The following is a 14,555-nucleotide window of genomic DNA, read 5'->3' as shown; positions in this document are numbered from 1 at the left end:
GCTATTACTATAGCGGATCTACTGAGCTTTATCACACTAATCAATCGCCCCGTATATTTTATCTTATTACTTCTGCTGCCCTTAATCACGAATTTTTGTCTCTTATCTTTTTCATACTGTTTTAGAATGTTGTTAAACTTATTAAAAGAACTCAGTAATTGTCCACACTCCATAGTTAATTTAAAAAAAAACACTAAACAAGTAAGAAATAAGGAAACTCTTTACAAATCAATATTAAAGTGTAAACATAAGGCGATTAGACAAATTCTAACCACACTCTGACACTCGCCATACTTACAGATACTTAATACCACAGCATACACGCGGCTCAAATTAGCGTGTACCAAAAAACCCAGTCATAGTACACGCTAAATAATGACGTCACTGACTTGATGACGTTTAAGCGTGTACCTAACTTTTTTATTTGCGTACACGTTAGCGTGTACCTAGACACAGCGAGGAATAACACAGAAAACACAAAATTCGCCAATATATCTTAATTAACCTATGAAATGTCACTAGTGTCAAAATTTGATAAATGTCATTTGTGTCAAAATTTTATAACAGTGGAGTAAACTTGCCTGCGGTTGGACCAATTACAAACAAGCAATACAGCGCGGGTAATTTGAATCACTCCTCTTGGTTAAAAAACAAACCATAGTCCATTCCGAAGTTGTAGTTTGTTTTGACATTTCCGTTTTATTTAACCTAACCTATGTTTTGTGTTTTGTTGTTTGGTTGTATACAAGGAGTTGTATATTGAAATTGAATTGATTCTTGTTTCATTGAATTATTGAATATAGAGGAGTTGTTCTGTTGCAAGTTGTTCTAGTTTTGTTGTTTTAAAATCTGAGAAAAACTATTTATAGATAATGGTGAACTTAAACAAGAAATGGGCATGCAGTTTGCTGATTACTTAATTGTGTACTCACAACACATAGGTACAGGCATTATGCAAATACATACCATTTAGAGGATACTTCATTCAAATTGGAGGACTCTGCGATATTGGGCTTCCTTAATAGTTTACCAGACGTAGACACTGTCTTTTTCTTGGTAGAAAATGACACCTGTTTCACCCTTTCTGAATTTTCTCAAGTCTCATATTTGGATCAACGTGAAATTTGTTGGCTTTCACAGCTTTAATTTGATTAATGGCTGTCATTAAAATATCTTCACTGTTGCATTTTTGACCTAATGCAATTACTTACAGTGCTGAGCAGATAGTATCTCATGTAATTTCTATCTATCCCTCGGTTTTTGATTTGTGCGTAGGTGCTGAAGACTCCAGTTCTTCCCAAATATCACTGCTTGGAACTTAATTATTTAGTGTGACTCATGTAATACAAAGGTAGTGAATGTGCTGGCAAATATTTGATTGAATTTAATTTAATAAAATAATCAAGGCAAGTACATGAGTAGGAATGGTAGCATATTTTACATAGTATGTAGCTGACAAGATAACATACATTAACAGTTTCTCTGTAACAGTACATATTTTTGAGTTTGTTTTATTTTTAATTATCCATTTTTTAAATTCATCATTTCCTTCCACACTTTCAGTATCAAATTTATAATTTGTGGCTACAATTAATGGCAGTCAATCAATCAGTCCTTTTTCCTGAAAGCCACAAAAATGTTGACAAAATTAAATCAAAACATATTTACATTACAACAAACCTTTTGTTATCTGAATTAGTCTTTCCACTTGTTTATCTCGAGTGTAGTGTATCAAATTATGCATGCTTTTATCTAGTTGTTTCACCTTTTTCCTTCTAGATATGCATACTTAATAATACTGTGCATACTCTCCAAGTACATATTTGTATTTATTAGTAATTCCTTTCTATAACAGTAGAACCCGGACTTAGTATTCGAACTATAATTTTTACTCAGGTACTCATAAAATTTAACAGTACCAGAATCATTCTCCAGTTGGAAAATTCAACAAATCTTTTTAAAAGTTGTTAACTTCTAAAGTACTTTGTATAAATTTCAAGCACTTATATACATACTTCCATTCTTTTTTCAACTACAGAAATTTTTGCTAGATTAGTTTTCCAGGCACAATCAATGTGCAAGGAATAAAATAATCAATTAGACACAGGCCCCATCACTGCTGTCCATCCGTTATACAAAGTTTCCATTATATCTCTCATATTAGTGATATTATTAGGTACCTAGTGCGGTTTTAATACAGTCAAAAAATATTTTAGAAATTGTAGTATTCATTCTATTCGAAATCATGTCTGTCACAGCAACGCCTTCACCAAAGTCATCGCTAACCATCAAAGTGGTTAACTCAAATATGGATTAGTTCCATAGGTACCATCAATACAAACAATTTTTTTTGCAAATGTCATGACAGCATAACGTTGTACATATATCATTCATAATGATAATGCAGAAATCTGAGCAATCTAAATTATGCTGACTATCCTCAGAGCCTTGAGGTCTGTAGTATAATACACTGGCTACACACTACGTTTTGCCTGAGACCATGTCTGCAGACTCATTTGCGCAGGTAAGAGCATAAGAGCAGCAAGACGGTATCACATGTAAGCCTCCAAGCGCCGCCTGTACTCTCGTCAACATGCTGAAGATTTTACCTGTGCAGTTTTACTTGAAGTGTGGTCAGAAGTTCAGTCCAGCAAAAGTTTTCAAGGTGGACAGTCGAAATGAGTGATATAGAAGCATTGCTATTCTTAATTGAAGAGTTGTACAAATTTTTGAGCTGGCATGCATTATGGAAGGTGAAAAGTAGAGAATGAAGCATACACTTTAATGATTGAAAAATTAAAAGAGGCAATATTTTATTTTTATATTTTTAGTTCATTCTAAAATAGAGAATTCTTTTAAATCATATAAATTTCTTTTACCATTTTAGTATTTAATTTTCCAATATTGGGGTACTACTGCCAAAAAAAATTTATATACTTATAATAATTAATCAACTTGATATATTTCTGCAAAGTTCTGACACTGTTTTCTTGTGGCATATTTAATGTAGTATTATGTTCATATGGGATTGAGCCACTATTGTAGGTGTAAAGAAAATTGCATTTCTTAATTTACTACTGGTTGGTGTTTCAATTTCCACTCCGGAAGTCTTTCTACTCTCTACAAAAATTTAAGCAGAATTTTGGGCATGGATGCCAAATTTTTGTTGAAATAAAAGATGCTAATCGAATTTCTAACTGTCTAAGAAATTTCCTGCTATTTCTATTGTTGACACTTGACACACATATTTGTTGCATATTTGCGTTTGTGGAATAATCATATCTACCTGAAAAGGTATTTTGTAAGTTTCTATCAATTAAAAACCATGATTAATTTAAAAAAATTTCTTTATTAAACTATATCTACGTTCACAATATTTAGAACTTGAATTAAATTCTATAATTAAACTATATTATGAATTACACCATGGCTATTTTGTCATGGTACACTACCTTCATTATTGAAATACCATAAAAAAAGTTTATCCTTAGTTTGCTTGGCGTCTCTGGAAATACTTATACAGTGAGCACGTAAAGGTTGGAATAAATTCATTTTCTCGAAAACCGACGATTTTTGAAAAAAATTCCGAAACGAGTCAATTTTTATTTTTAAATTGCGACTTTTTGGCATATGTATCATACTAGTGACTTCACTCATCTGGGCGTGATGACGTCATCTATAATTTTTTTAAATAAGAATAGGGGTCGTGTGATATCTCATTTAAAAGATAATTCAATTCTCTATTCAGTAATACAAAAATTAACATAATTATTTATACAGAGAGTCCAAAAAAAATTTTTAATTAAATCTATTGACATAAAAGAAGAATAAAAATAAGAATGTGTGTAATTTATTTAACTCAAAATACATTTTACTGCTATCAGAAAACAGGAAATAATGTTTATTTGATAAATAAATATTGTTTTTTGCTTAAATTCAATATTAAAGCCGCCACCCACCTTTCTCTTGACAGTTTGAACATTTAATTTAAGCGAAAAGCAATGATTATTTTTCAAATAAACATTTTTTTCTGTTTTCTGAGAGCAGTAAAATGTATTTTGGACTAAATAAATCACATGCATTCTTCTTTTAATGTCAATAAATTTAATTAAAAAACATTTTTTTGGACACCCTGTATAAATAATTACGTAAATGTTTATATTACTGAATAGAGAATTAAATTACCTTTCAAATGAGCTATCACACGACCCCTATTCCTATTTAAAAAAATCATCGATGACGTCACCACACCCAGATGGGTGACGTCATTAGTATGATATATATGCCAAAAAGTCGTAATTTAAAAATAAAAATTTACCTGTTTCGGGATTTTTTTCCAAAATCGTCCATTATCGAGAAAATGAATTTATTCCAACCTTTATGTGCTCTCTGTATAATGTTATCTCTGCATATCAATGAGATTAGAATCTTCTGTTCTTAAACCATTCCTATTGTCATCGTTTAAGCTTCCAATGGGAGTATAGGTTGAAGCATATTTACTTCTCAAAAAGTTATGGAGTACACAATATGTCATGACAATGATATATACAGTTTTTAGATTTAAATTAATAGTGGTATGGAAAATTCGAAATCTGTTAGCTAAAATACCAAAGGCATTTTCTACAACTCGCCTTGTCCTTGACAGGCAGTAATTGAATATTTTGCGTTCATTTGTTAATTCTCTTTGATTAAACGGTTTTAAGAAATGTGGCGCTAAGGCAAAGGCTTCAACACCAATAAACACATCACTAAGCATTTTATCTGAACCACTGAGGCGATCAAAGACTGGAATTTGTAATGTATTTTCTTTTAATTTGTTGTAAAATATTGTTTGCTCTATAACACCTCCATCACAAATTCTCCCATTCACACCAAATTCGTATATTATGAACTCATAATTAGCATTTACAACTGCCATCAAAACCATACTATGAAATCCTTTATAGTTATAAAAATAGGAACCTTGCCCATTTGGTGGAATACTCTGCACATATTTGCCGTCAACGGCACCGCAGCAATGGGGAAAGTTCAATCTTGCTTCAAATTCCTTTGCTATATGTTTCCATTATTCTTGTGGCTTTGGAATCTAACAAAAATATTTTTTTAGGATTTCTCCGACACAGTTTCCAGTACAGAACTGCCACAGGAATCTCCAGTGGAGTTGCAACCGCTCTCACGGACGTCCACAAATCAAGTTACAAAACTGTTACATGACTCTCTATTGGAGTTGCAACCGCAATTGGATAAAAGTGAAATTCGAATAATGCCAGAAATACTATAACCGTCCAAAGTGATAGTGTGAAATTAGAATCAAATGATTATGTATAAATCATATTGATAATAATTATAAATAGTAACTGTATTTTTTAAATAAACAGATTTGATAAGTTATATTATTTTTCTACAGTTGGTATGTTTTAATAAATATATTTTAAGACTACTGACAGTATTGTTGGTACTTTGGATCTTTTATTTATAGTAGAGGATCCAATATAATGTCGATCTGCACCGATCTGTTTAATAATGGATTAAAATTATTGGATATGTAATTTAGTATGGTAACAATTATAAAAAACAAGGGGTGCCCGATATAATTTTGTTCTGACTATAATTAACATGCATACATACATACATACATAATCGAAAACCTCTTATACCCGAAGGTGTCGAGGTGTACAAGCTCTCTTAAATTTTTTTCTACAAATGTACACCACTCTTTTCTGTCTCTAGCTAGTTCCTTCAGCTCACTCTATGTCTTCCCTCTTTCTTTGAGAATCTTGCTTATGCTATTGTTCCATGTTTTTCTTGGTCGTCCTGTACAGTGTATGCCAGTAGTACAGTCTCATTTACGCATTCAGTATTATTTTCTGTCATCCATGGTTGAAATTTAGCGTATTCCTTGTCATAGATACGTTTATTTGGTAATAGATTCTCAGTCGCTTTATTGGCTTTTTTTCAGAAATATCGAATTTCTCTTGCATTCTGACTGTTTTGACAATTTCACATAGAAAAACTTTGTTTATGTTAATACCAAATTGCTAACCAATATCACTTTTCTAGCAACAGTACTAAATACCTGCTGCGATACAGTATTTCTTCTAATTTATTATATTATAAAATTAAAACTTTAACTGACGCAATGAACCGCTATGACACAAAATTTTATATTCACCACGTGCATAATTATGTAATTTATAAGCTTGTCGCCCTTAGGGTATAAACATCTATTTAATGCCCTTGATACATAAATAACTATTTAATATATAAAAAAATTAATTTTTTAATTATTCATTAATTATAGTCAAAACAAAATTATATCAGGCACCCTTTTTTTTTATAATTTGTAAACATACTAAATTACATATCAAATAATTTTAATCCATTAAACAGACTATTAAAAGGCTATTAGATTAAATTAGAGGAATTAGGGATGGTGCCAAAAGAATGTGCAGATAAAATTCGATTACGAAAACGTCAAGAATTACAGAAAATTGGATGCATATGCAGTAGTCATATAATATTAAAAGTAAATAATGTCACAAATGAGGTTTCTATGACATATTTCAAAACACATTATTATGGCTTGTTTTGGGCATGATATAGTGTTGAAACATATAGACCATTAGCACTAAAAACATAGGAATAAATTGACTTTTAAATACAGCACCTAGAGACTTTAAACTTTTCGTGTCTAGAGACTTGTGTCTAGAAACGTGTCTATGGTCACGTCACCTTCTGGATGCACTACCTGGTGCCCAAGATCACTGCTAAGGCATGTTGTCTTCTGGAGTGTGGAGGATTTTTGAGCACCGGGGGTCATTTCCACCCATTTTTCTATAGTATACCTTTTTTCTGACACCATCCTAAACACAATACAAAAAGTTGCAAATCTCTAGGTGCTGTATTTAAAAATCGATTTATTTTGTGCTAAATGCCCTGCTCTAATATTCGCATTTGGAATTACTGCTAATAATATAATAAATCCCTTTTAATGCACCAATTTAAATAAGACTCCTATTATCATTATAACAAACATCACAAATTTTAAAAAAACAAAGCTAGAACAACCTTGGACAGTTTAAAAGTCTCTCTATATTCAGTAAATAAATAAAACAAAAAACAATTCACAAGTAACTTTAAAGGCAAAAAAGGCATAATATGCCTGTATATATTATATTATTTTGAGATTTTATGATACACATATAGGTTAAGTCAGAAGGGAAATGTCAAAACAAAACTACAACTTCAGAATGGACTAAATTAGGCAATCCAAACCACGTGACCTCTGGTTGGCACCATTGGCACTGGCACACAAACTAAAGAAGAGGTTATGTTTGTATCTATTTTTCAATGATTTTTCATTGTTTATCGTCGTATTTTGGATTCATTTGGATTTCGTTTCCTGTTTTTGTGAACTTTATAAACTTTACCACAATGCGAACTGATTATTTAAGGAAATTATTATTGGAAACTCCAGATGTTGCGAGAAAGGTAGGCGAAACAATGTTTATTTACTGTTCATTTTGCCCCGATATTTATCAATAATGATGAATTTTGCAAGCAATAACATTATTTCTTTTATTGTTTTAGATATTTATTGAAGCTGAAAATAATTGGGGATTTAGATCCATACGGAATTCAGTCAGAATTGGATTTTACAGTAAAGTGCAGTCCATCAAGTTACTATTATAGATATGTATTTATACAGATCTGGTGGAGTCTCACAGTTGCTACTCTAAGCAGCAGATGAAAGCATACAAAAGCCTTCAGGCACATAAATATTTTACAGCTGGATTTGTTTTGAATGGAGTAAAAATTGTTAATGATTTCCTGATTTCCATATTATTGTTGGAAAGGTATGCCTTTATTTTATTTATTCACCATTAAGAAATATATGGATAACAGTATTAGTGTCTTTTGGATAAATTGGTTCTAAATATTAGATTTATTTACGTTTATATATCTGTAAGAAACCAGACATATTGTCGTCCTAATCTGTAAACTGCGAACTCCATAATTCTCTGAAAATGATTTATTACTGCCATCTATTTGAATTACTGTCATGATTGTTCTAAAATTATATTATATGAATGTCTGATTTTAAATAAAGTATTCTCAATCATTGTAAAGAACGCAAATACTCTAATAAAAATAAATTTTTGTAGTTGAAGAATTTCCAAAAAGCTAATGCTAAACAACTAAATGCTTGGGTGGGGTGATAGCCAGTTCTGATGACATAGCAAATGCACATTGTATGCGTATGGCCGGTAATAGTGAAGTCTGCAGCCATATTGCAGCAATCCTATTTTTAGCTGAGTATGCCCAGAGCAAGACAGACGAAGAAGAACCCAATGCATGTACATATGTTACAGCTACATGGTTTGGAGATAGCAACATATGCATTCTCTGATGAAAAACTAATGAGTTTTGAAACTGTTCGGTCAGAGTGCTTGTTGCGCTCACTAAACGAACTGAAATATAAGAAGTCTTTGGCATTGTGTTGCAGCGATATGAAAATGGTTATTCATTTTTAATTATAATGTACTTCTTCATCATGAGTAATTATGTATTGGTCTTTTAGATGTGTATTTATTTTTGTAATTAGTATCAACTTGTAATGATAATATACATTTATCGTTTAAGGTACGACTATGTTTTGACTCTAAAATAAATGTTTTAAAAATCGAATCCTGCCTCTTTCTGTTAGTAACTACCCATGGATATCACAAATTGTGCTTACTGATAGGTTTGTTCGTAGAACGATCAGCAACTCTTGCCAACCATCAGACACATGCGCATTCGTAGTCTATGAATGCTAACTATTAACTGCACAACGCTAACTGTTAACTGCTCATGCATCTGATGGTTGGCAGCAGTTGCTAATCGTTTGTGTCGTACTACGAACAAACCTATTAGGTCTGGATCCTGTGTACCAAAAAAATTGATTAATAGCAAGCTGAAAATTTGTTAATAGTTTAACGGTGTCCAGTTGGACAAACTTTGATGTATTGTGACACTGGAACAGGGGTAGTTTTAATTGTGAAACAGTTTGGAAACTCAGATTTGGAACATCAGATTACGAAAACATCCCATAAATTTTGTCGGACAGAACATCCAATTGATCTGTTACCCTTTCATTAAATTCTCATGCAAAAATCAGACTGCTATTACTAACCAACATGATTCCTGTAGTTTGACATGGTCTTCGTGTTCTACTCATTAAAATGCCCAGTTGGTGATTTTTTCACCAGTCTGGTTTTTGCATGAGAGTTTAATGAATTGGTAGCAAATCAATTGGAAGTTTTATCTGACAAATTACATAAACATTTTCGTAGTTTGACGTTCCAAATTTTTAACCTGTTCTACAGTTAAAACTTCTAGTGTTCCCATACATCAAAGTTTGTCGGACTAGACACTGTTAAGCTATTAATAAATTTTCAGCTTGCTATTAATCAACTTTTTTTTGGTACGCGGGATCCAGGTCTATATGGAATAAATAAATAACAAAACAAATTCCCTGTCAAAACTGCATTTATTTTGAATAGAATGAAAAACAAAATAATATTGTTTTAACAAAATAGGGGATAAATGTTAAAATTTAGTATTAATAAAGTTTGTCACATTGGCCTAAAATTAATGTCACTAGTTACGTTAGTGTCACATATAAATAATTGTAATAATATTAATAAAAACCATAATTCCTAGCATGAGTGCGTCCTGTTTTTTGATAATTTAGTTAGGCGAGGAAACATAAATGAGTTTCTAATAGGGCTTTTCATTGATTGTCATTTGTTTCGAGCTTCCGTTAGATGTTGTATAATTCGTGTATAATATTACTATACACGGATTATAGGACATATGACAGAAGCTCAAAACAAATGACTGTGAATGAAAAGCCCTATAGAGGGAACACGAAAAAAATTAACATTATCCGATCAGCTCGACTTTCACAGTTCACTACTATACAAGTTACAGGCATGTTTTCAGCACTTTTTTTTTATTAATGGCTTTGACATAGCCAATTAGCCATTTTCAGCACTTAAAATCACCAAAAACGAAAAGTTTATAAAATAATCAATCTAATGAATGTCTTTAAATACTATATTAAGCTCAAAATCACGATAAAAAACAAATTAAAATTAACATTATTCTGATCAGTTGGACTTCCACAGTTCACTACTATACAAGTCACAGGCATGTTGTCAGCACTCAAAATCACCAAAAACGTAAAGTTTATAAAATAATTAATCCAATGAATGTCTTTAAATACTATATTAAGCTCAAAATCACGACAAAAAACAAATTAAAATTAACATTATTCTGATCAGTTGGACTTCCACAGTTCACTACTATACAAGTCACAGGCATGTTGTCAGCACTCAAAATCACCAAAAACGTAAAGTTTATAAACTAATTAATCTAATGAATGTCTTTTAATACTAAATTAGCTAAAAAATCACGACGAAAAACAAATACGAAAAATCAAAAATTACATTGAGTTTAGGTTAAGAACGGTTTTGTGTGCCAACCAAAGATCACGTGATTTAACTTTGACAGGTCGATGGATTCCCTAATACCTATAACCTATTACCTATACTGTGTTTATCCGCGTCTGTCGATAGACCTACCCATGCCCCGGAATCTCATATGGAAAAATTGGGGAATTTCCCCCACCACTTCCACACCGCTCAGCTAAAGAAAGAGAAACGACAGCCTTTCTCGCTCACGAAGACTTTAACCAATCATTTATGTTAAAACACCATAACACCATACCTGAATGTCACAAATAAAATAATCAAACGAGGCTTAACTCGACGATGTCAAAAGTAATGACAGTTAGTACGTGCAAATACAAATAATTTTCTATTAGTTTACAGTTTTTATTGTATTATCTGTAACGATTTATTCTTAGTAATTTCAATTTCAGTTGGTTCCTTATCCTTCGTTTATAAAGTGTAGTGTGTAGTTTTGTTTTAGTTGCGAAAGAACTTTGGTATTGTGTTAAAAAAATAAACATGGTTTATTATTGTTGTGTACAAATCATAGAAAAGTTAGAAAATGTATAGGTAAATAGTAATTAGTTTATAACTGTTTTATCTGAAACAACAAATAAATACACGTACCTATATTTAGAAAAAAATTGTCTAACTTTTTTATATCCCTTTTCCTTACTAAATTTGACAGCAAAAATAACATATTTTGCAACTTGAGAATTCCGAATAATTTATGAGTATTACTTAGATATTATTTAAATAAAATACTTTAACAAGCTTAGTAAGTTTTGGTATTTTATTTTAATAATATAGGTGAGATTATTTCTTGTAAAATAACAAGATATTTTAATTAGTAACGAAATTGCCCGCAAGAGGCGCTAAACGAATAAAATTAATGCTTGTCCATTTGAATTTCCCGCCAAATGGTGATTAATTAACACATCGCTCGCAAATGGCGTAAGGAACCAAATTTTTACAGTGAGTTGCCTATCTATCTGGTAATACTATATATTATTTATCTATGGACCTACCCATACCCACGGTTCTTAGACCTACGGTGGCCTTTTCCGGCGGTGGTGGGGAGACTTCAATTTTTGACGTTACGTCACAAGAGTTTAGAATCTGACATTTGATCTGACAGAATCCCATTTTTAAATTTTTTGCGGTAATCTTTTTTGATCTTTGAATGTGTACAATATACTTTGTATAGTATTGACAGTATTGTGTATAATTTGTATTGTTATTAAATAACATATATTAAGATAAATTTTATCTTATAATATCCTAGTTTACTTTATATTTTTGTATTTGAAATTGTGCTGTTGTTTCCCGTAAATACTATAGGTATTTTGAACTGTTTATGAAAAGTTATTTATTATAGTTGTTGTACATCGTACCTATTGTAGGAGCCTAAATATTAAGAATATTTATATATAAGGTGAGTTAAATCGTTAAAATTAAGGTATTTAACGTAATAATAATGTTGATGAAATTTTAGAATGCCAGGTACAAACTGCAGTGTGGCCGTTTGTAGAAATAATTTTTATAAAAACAAGAAGTCTGCTGATGATGCTGATCAACAAATAGCATTTTTCACGTTTCCCAAAGATAAAAAACTAGAAAAAATATGGATTGAGCGCTGTTGCGGAAAAGATGAAATAAAAACAAAAACTGCTAGAGTATGTAGTAATCATTTCAAGAAGGATGATTTTGTGGATGATATGTATGCTCGAATAATGGGAACTAGACCTAAATTAAAATTAAAGAATGGAGGTAAGTATTGTTTTCTAATATAGTCGGTTCGCTAAACTCAGACGCAATAACTGGCTAGATATTTTAGTCGATAATTTTTTTGTTTTTTGCCAATTTTGCAAAAATTGGTAAAATTACTAACTATTTAGTGATTATTAACTATTTAGTAATTATTTTTTATTACCGACTAAAACATTTAGAAAGTTGCGTCTGAGTTTAGCGAACAGACTATATTCTGTTTCTTATCATCACTATTTTGTAGCAATTCCAAGTGAAAACTTAAAATATCTGGGCGATGTTTCAAAACAAACAACAGCAATAAGTGATAAAATGATAGAAATGAAAACACAAAAAGCTATCGTTGAAGAACTATTAGAGGTATACTCACATGAAAGAATCATTGATGTGTCTGATGTGCCCAGTACAAGCAATGAATCGGAGGAAGATATTTTAAAACGAAAATATGAGGAGTTGCTTAAAGAGAACAAAAAACTGAAAGAGAAATTAGAAGAAAATGAACAAGATTTGTATACTACCAGAACGAGGATTGTAGAACTAAATAAAAGAATCAAAGAAAAAGATATTGATAGTGAAAAAAATATTTTGAAACGCTTGGGTCACATGTTTAGTAAAAACGAAATTGAAATTATTTTGAAAAAGAAAACGAGGGCATGTTGGACGACGGAAGAAATTTCAAAAGCTTTCACAATAAGGTATTTTAGTAGAAGGTGTTACCTTTATCTAAGAAATACCCTTAAATACCCATTACCTGGAATATCAACATTACAGAATTGGGCTGCACACATTAATCTTAGATCTGGTCTCCTACAAGATGTGTACTTCAGGTGATGTACCCACATAACAATGATGTTCGTATCATGTTCTAAGCATATACTACCAACATTCGTCAGAGTATATTCTTTTTAGTATATGCGTAGTACAAGCATAGCATGTACCTTAAAAAACATTCTAAATTTCATGTTCTTTGCACATACTTTAAAGTATATTCTCGTACCGAATATACTGAGTACATTCGTGTACGTAGTAACTCGGAATATTCGTAAAAGTTTATTCTTAGAATGTACCTTTACCGAATATTCTTAGCACATACTTATAAGTACATTCTTAACACATACTTATAAGTAGATACTATTCTCAGAATATACTTTTACCGAATATTCTTAGCACATACTTATAAGTACATACTTAACACATACTTATAAGTAGATACTTTTAAAATATCTTAAAAATAATATATATGTATGTATAGGAAGAATAATGTTAGCCTATAGATTATCAACTTCGTTAAGAATAATTAATGAAATTTAAAAATTTATGTATGTAGGTACTATTAATTAAACTACCGAATTCATTATTTAAAATTGTTTTAATTGTATGGTAAAAATGTTTAAGAATTAATTGTATTAACGAAAAAGGAGAAATTGTCGTTTCGCTTTCATAACTGAAATGCATTTACTATTTTGATTAAGTTTATTGAGTATTCTTATGAAGAATTTTATTTTTACATGGAATTGACATTCAGGTAAGCTGTGTGGCTGAGCCAAAACCCACAACCGGCACAAACAAAGCTGCATACCTGCATAGGGGTTAGCGGGTAGGGGGTTGGGAACAAAGGAAAAATACAAAATATGAAAATAGTTACTGAATAGGCATTTGGCATTTGTGTCTACACTTAACACTAACAATGTCTATGCTGTGTTGTGAGGAAGACCAAGTATTTCAACCAGGAATAGGAACATGCATAATTAAACGTTTTATTTTGTTTGCTGTCAACTTACAAATAAAAAATTCATTTTGGTACTTCAATATTACTTAAATAGTAAGTATGTATATAGGTACATATAAGCAACATATAAATTTTAGTTATTTACATACATATGTTACATAATATTTATTTGGGTACGATAGGTATATGAATATGAATATATAAATTTATATATTCAGCATTTTTATTTTTATATGCACATAATAACTAAATATATATACCTACTTACCTATATAATATTGATATAACTAACTAAAATTTATATAATATTTTATATTTACTTTTTAAGTAATATTGTAGAATGTACTAACTACATTCTCATATGTAATATGTAAATTTAGTAGAAAGTAGAACCTAGGATGAGATTCGGTGATGCTGAAAACATGCTTCTGAGCAATATAGCACTTCCTTGTAATATTCTTCCCATATACTAAAAAGTACATTCTTCCTATATACTAAAAGATGTGAGGTAGTACATTCTAAGTATATAAATAGAAGGTTTATAGCACCTTCTTAGAATATCC

At 30.9% G+C, this 14,555-nt stretch overlaps 1 protein-coding gene and 1 long non-coding RNA gene across 2 annotated transcripts; both read left to right on the top strand.

Annotated features, from left to right (window-relative positions):
* Positions 1-674: 674 nt before the first annotated feature.
* LOC126881540 (uncharacterized) lies at positions 675-5,391 on the top strand. Its single transcript, XR_007696899.1, has 2 exons — positions 675-941; positions 5,108-5,391. It is a non-coding gene; the product is annotated as an uncharacterized LOC126881540 (long non-coding RNA).
* Positions 5,392-11,559: 6,168 nt separating this feature from the next.
* Positions 11,560-13,094, top strand: LOC126891989 (uncharacterized). The gene is made up of 3 exons (XM_050661368.1): positions 11,560-11,931; positions 11,992-12,266; positions 12,508-13,094. Exons 2-3 carry the CDS (start codon positions 11,993-11,995, stop codon positions 13,092-13,094), a joined length of 861 nt encoding a protein of 286 aa, XP_050517325.1. The 5' UTR covers positions 11,560-11,931; position 11,992.
* The last annotated feature ends 1,461 nt before the right edge of the window (positions 13,095-14,555 follow it).

The sequence above is a fragment of the Diabrotica virgifera genome, chromosome 1 (genome assembly GCF_917563875.1).
Source record: "Diabrotica virgifera virgifera chromosome 1, PGI_DIABVI_V3a".
Classification (NCBI taxonomy): domain Eukaryota; kingdom Metazoa; phylum Arthropoda; class Insecta; order Coleoptera; family Chrysomelidae; genus Diabrotica; species Diabrotica virgifera.
The sequence above is the reverse complement of the archived record's forward strand: the minus strand, read 5'-3'. Positions and strand labels throughout refer to the sequence as shown.

Excerpts from the sequence above, each read along its gene's own strand:
- LOC126891989 (XM_050661368.1), top strand. The coding sequence starts at position 11,993 with ATGCCAGGTACAAACTGCAGTGTGGCCGTTTGTAGAAATAATTTTTAT. Across the intron at positions 12,267-12,507 it reads ATTAAAATTAAAGAATGGAG|CAATTCCAAGTGAAAACTTA; the intron begins GTAAGTATTGTT and ends ACTATTTTGTAG.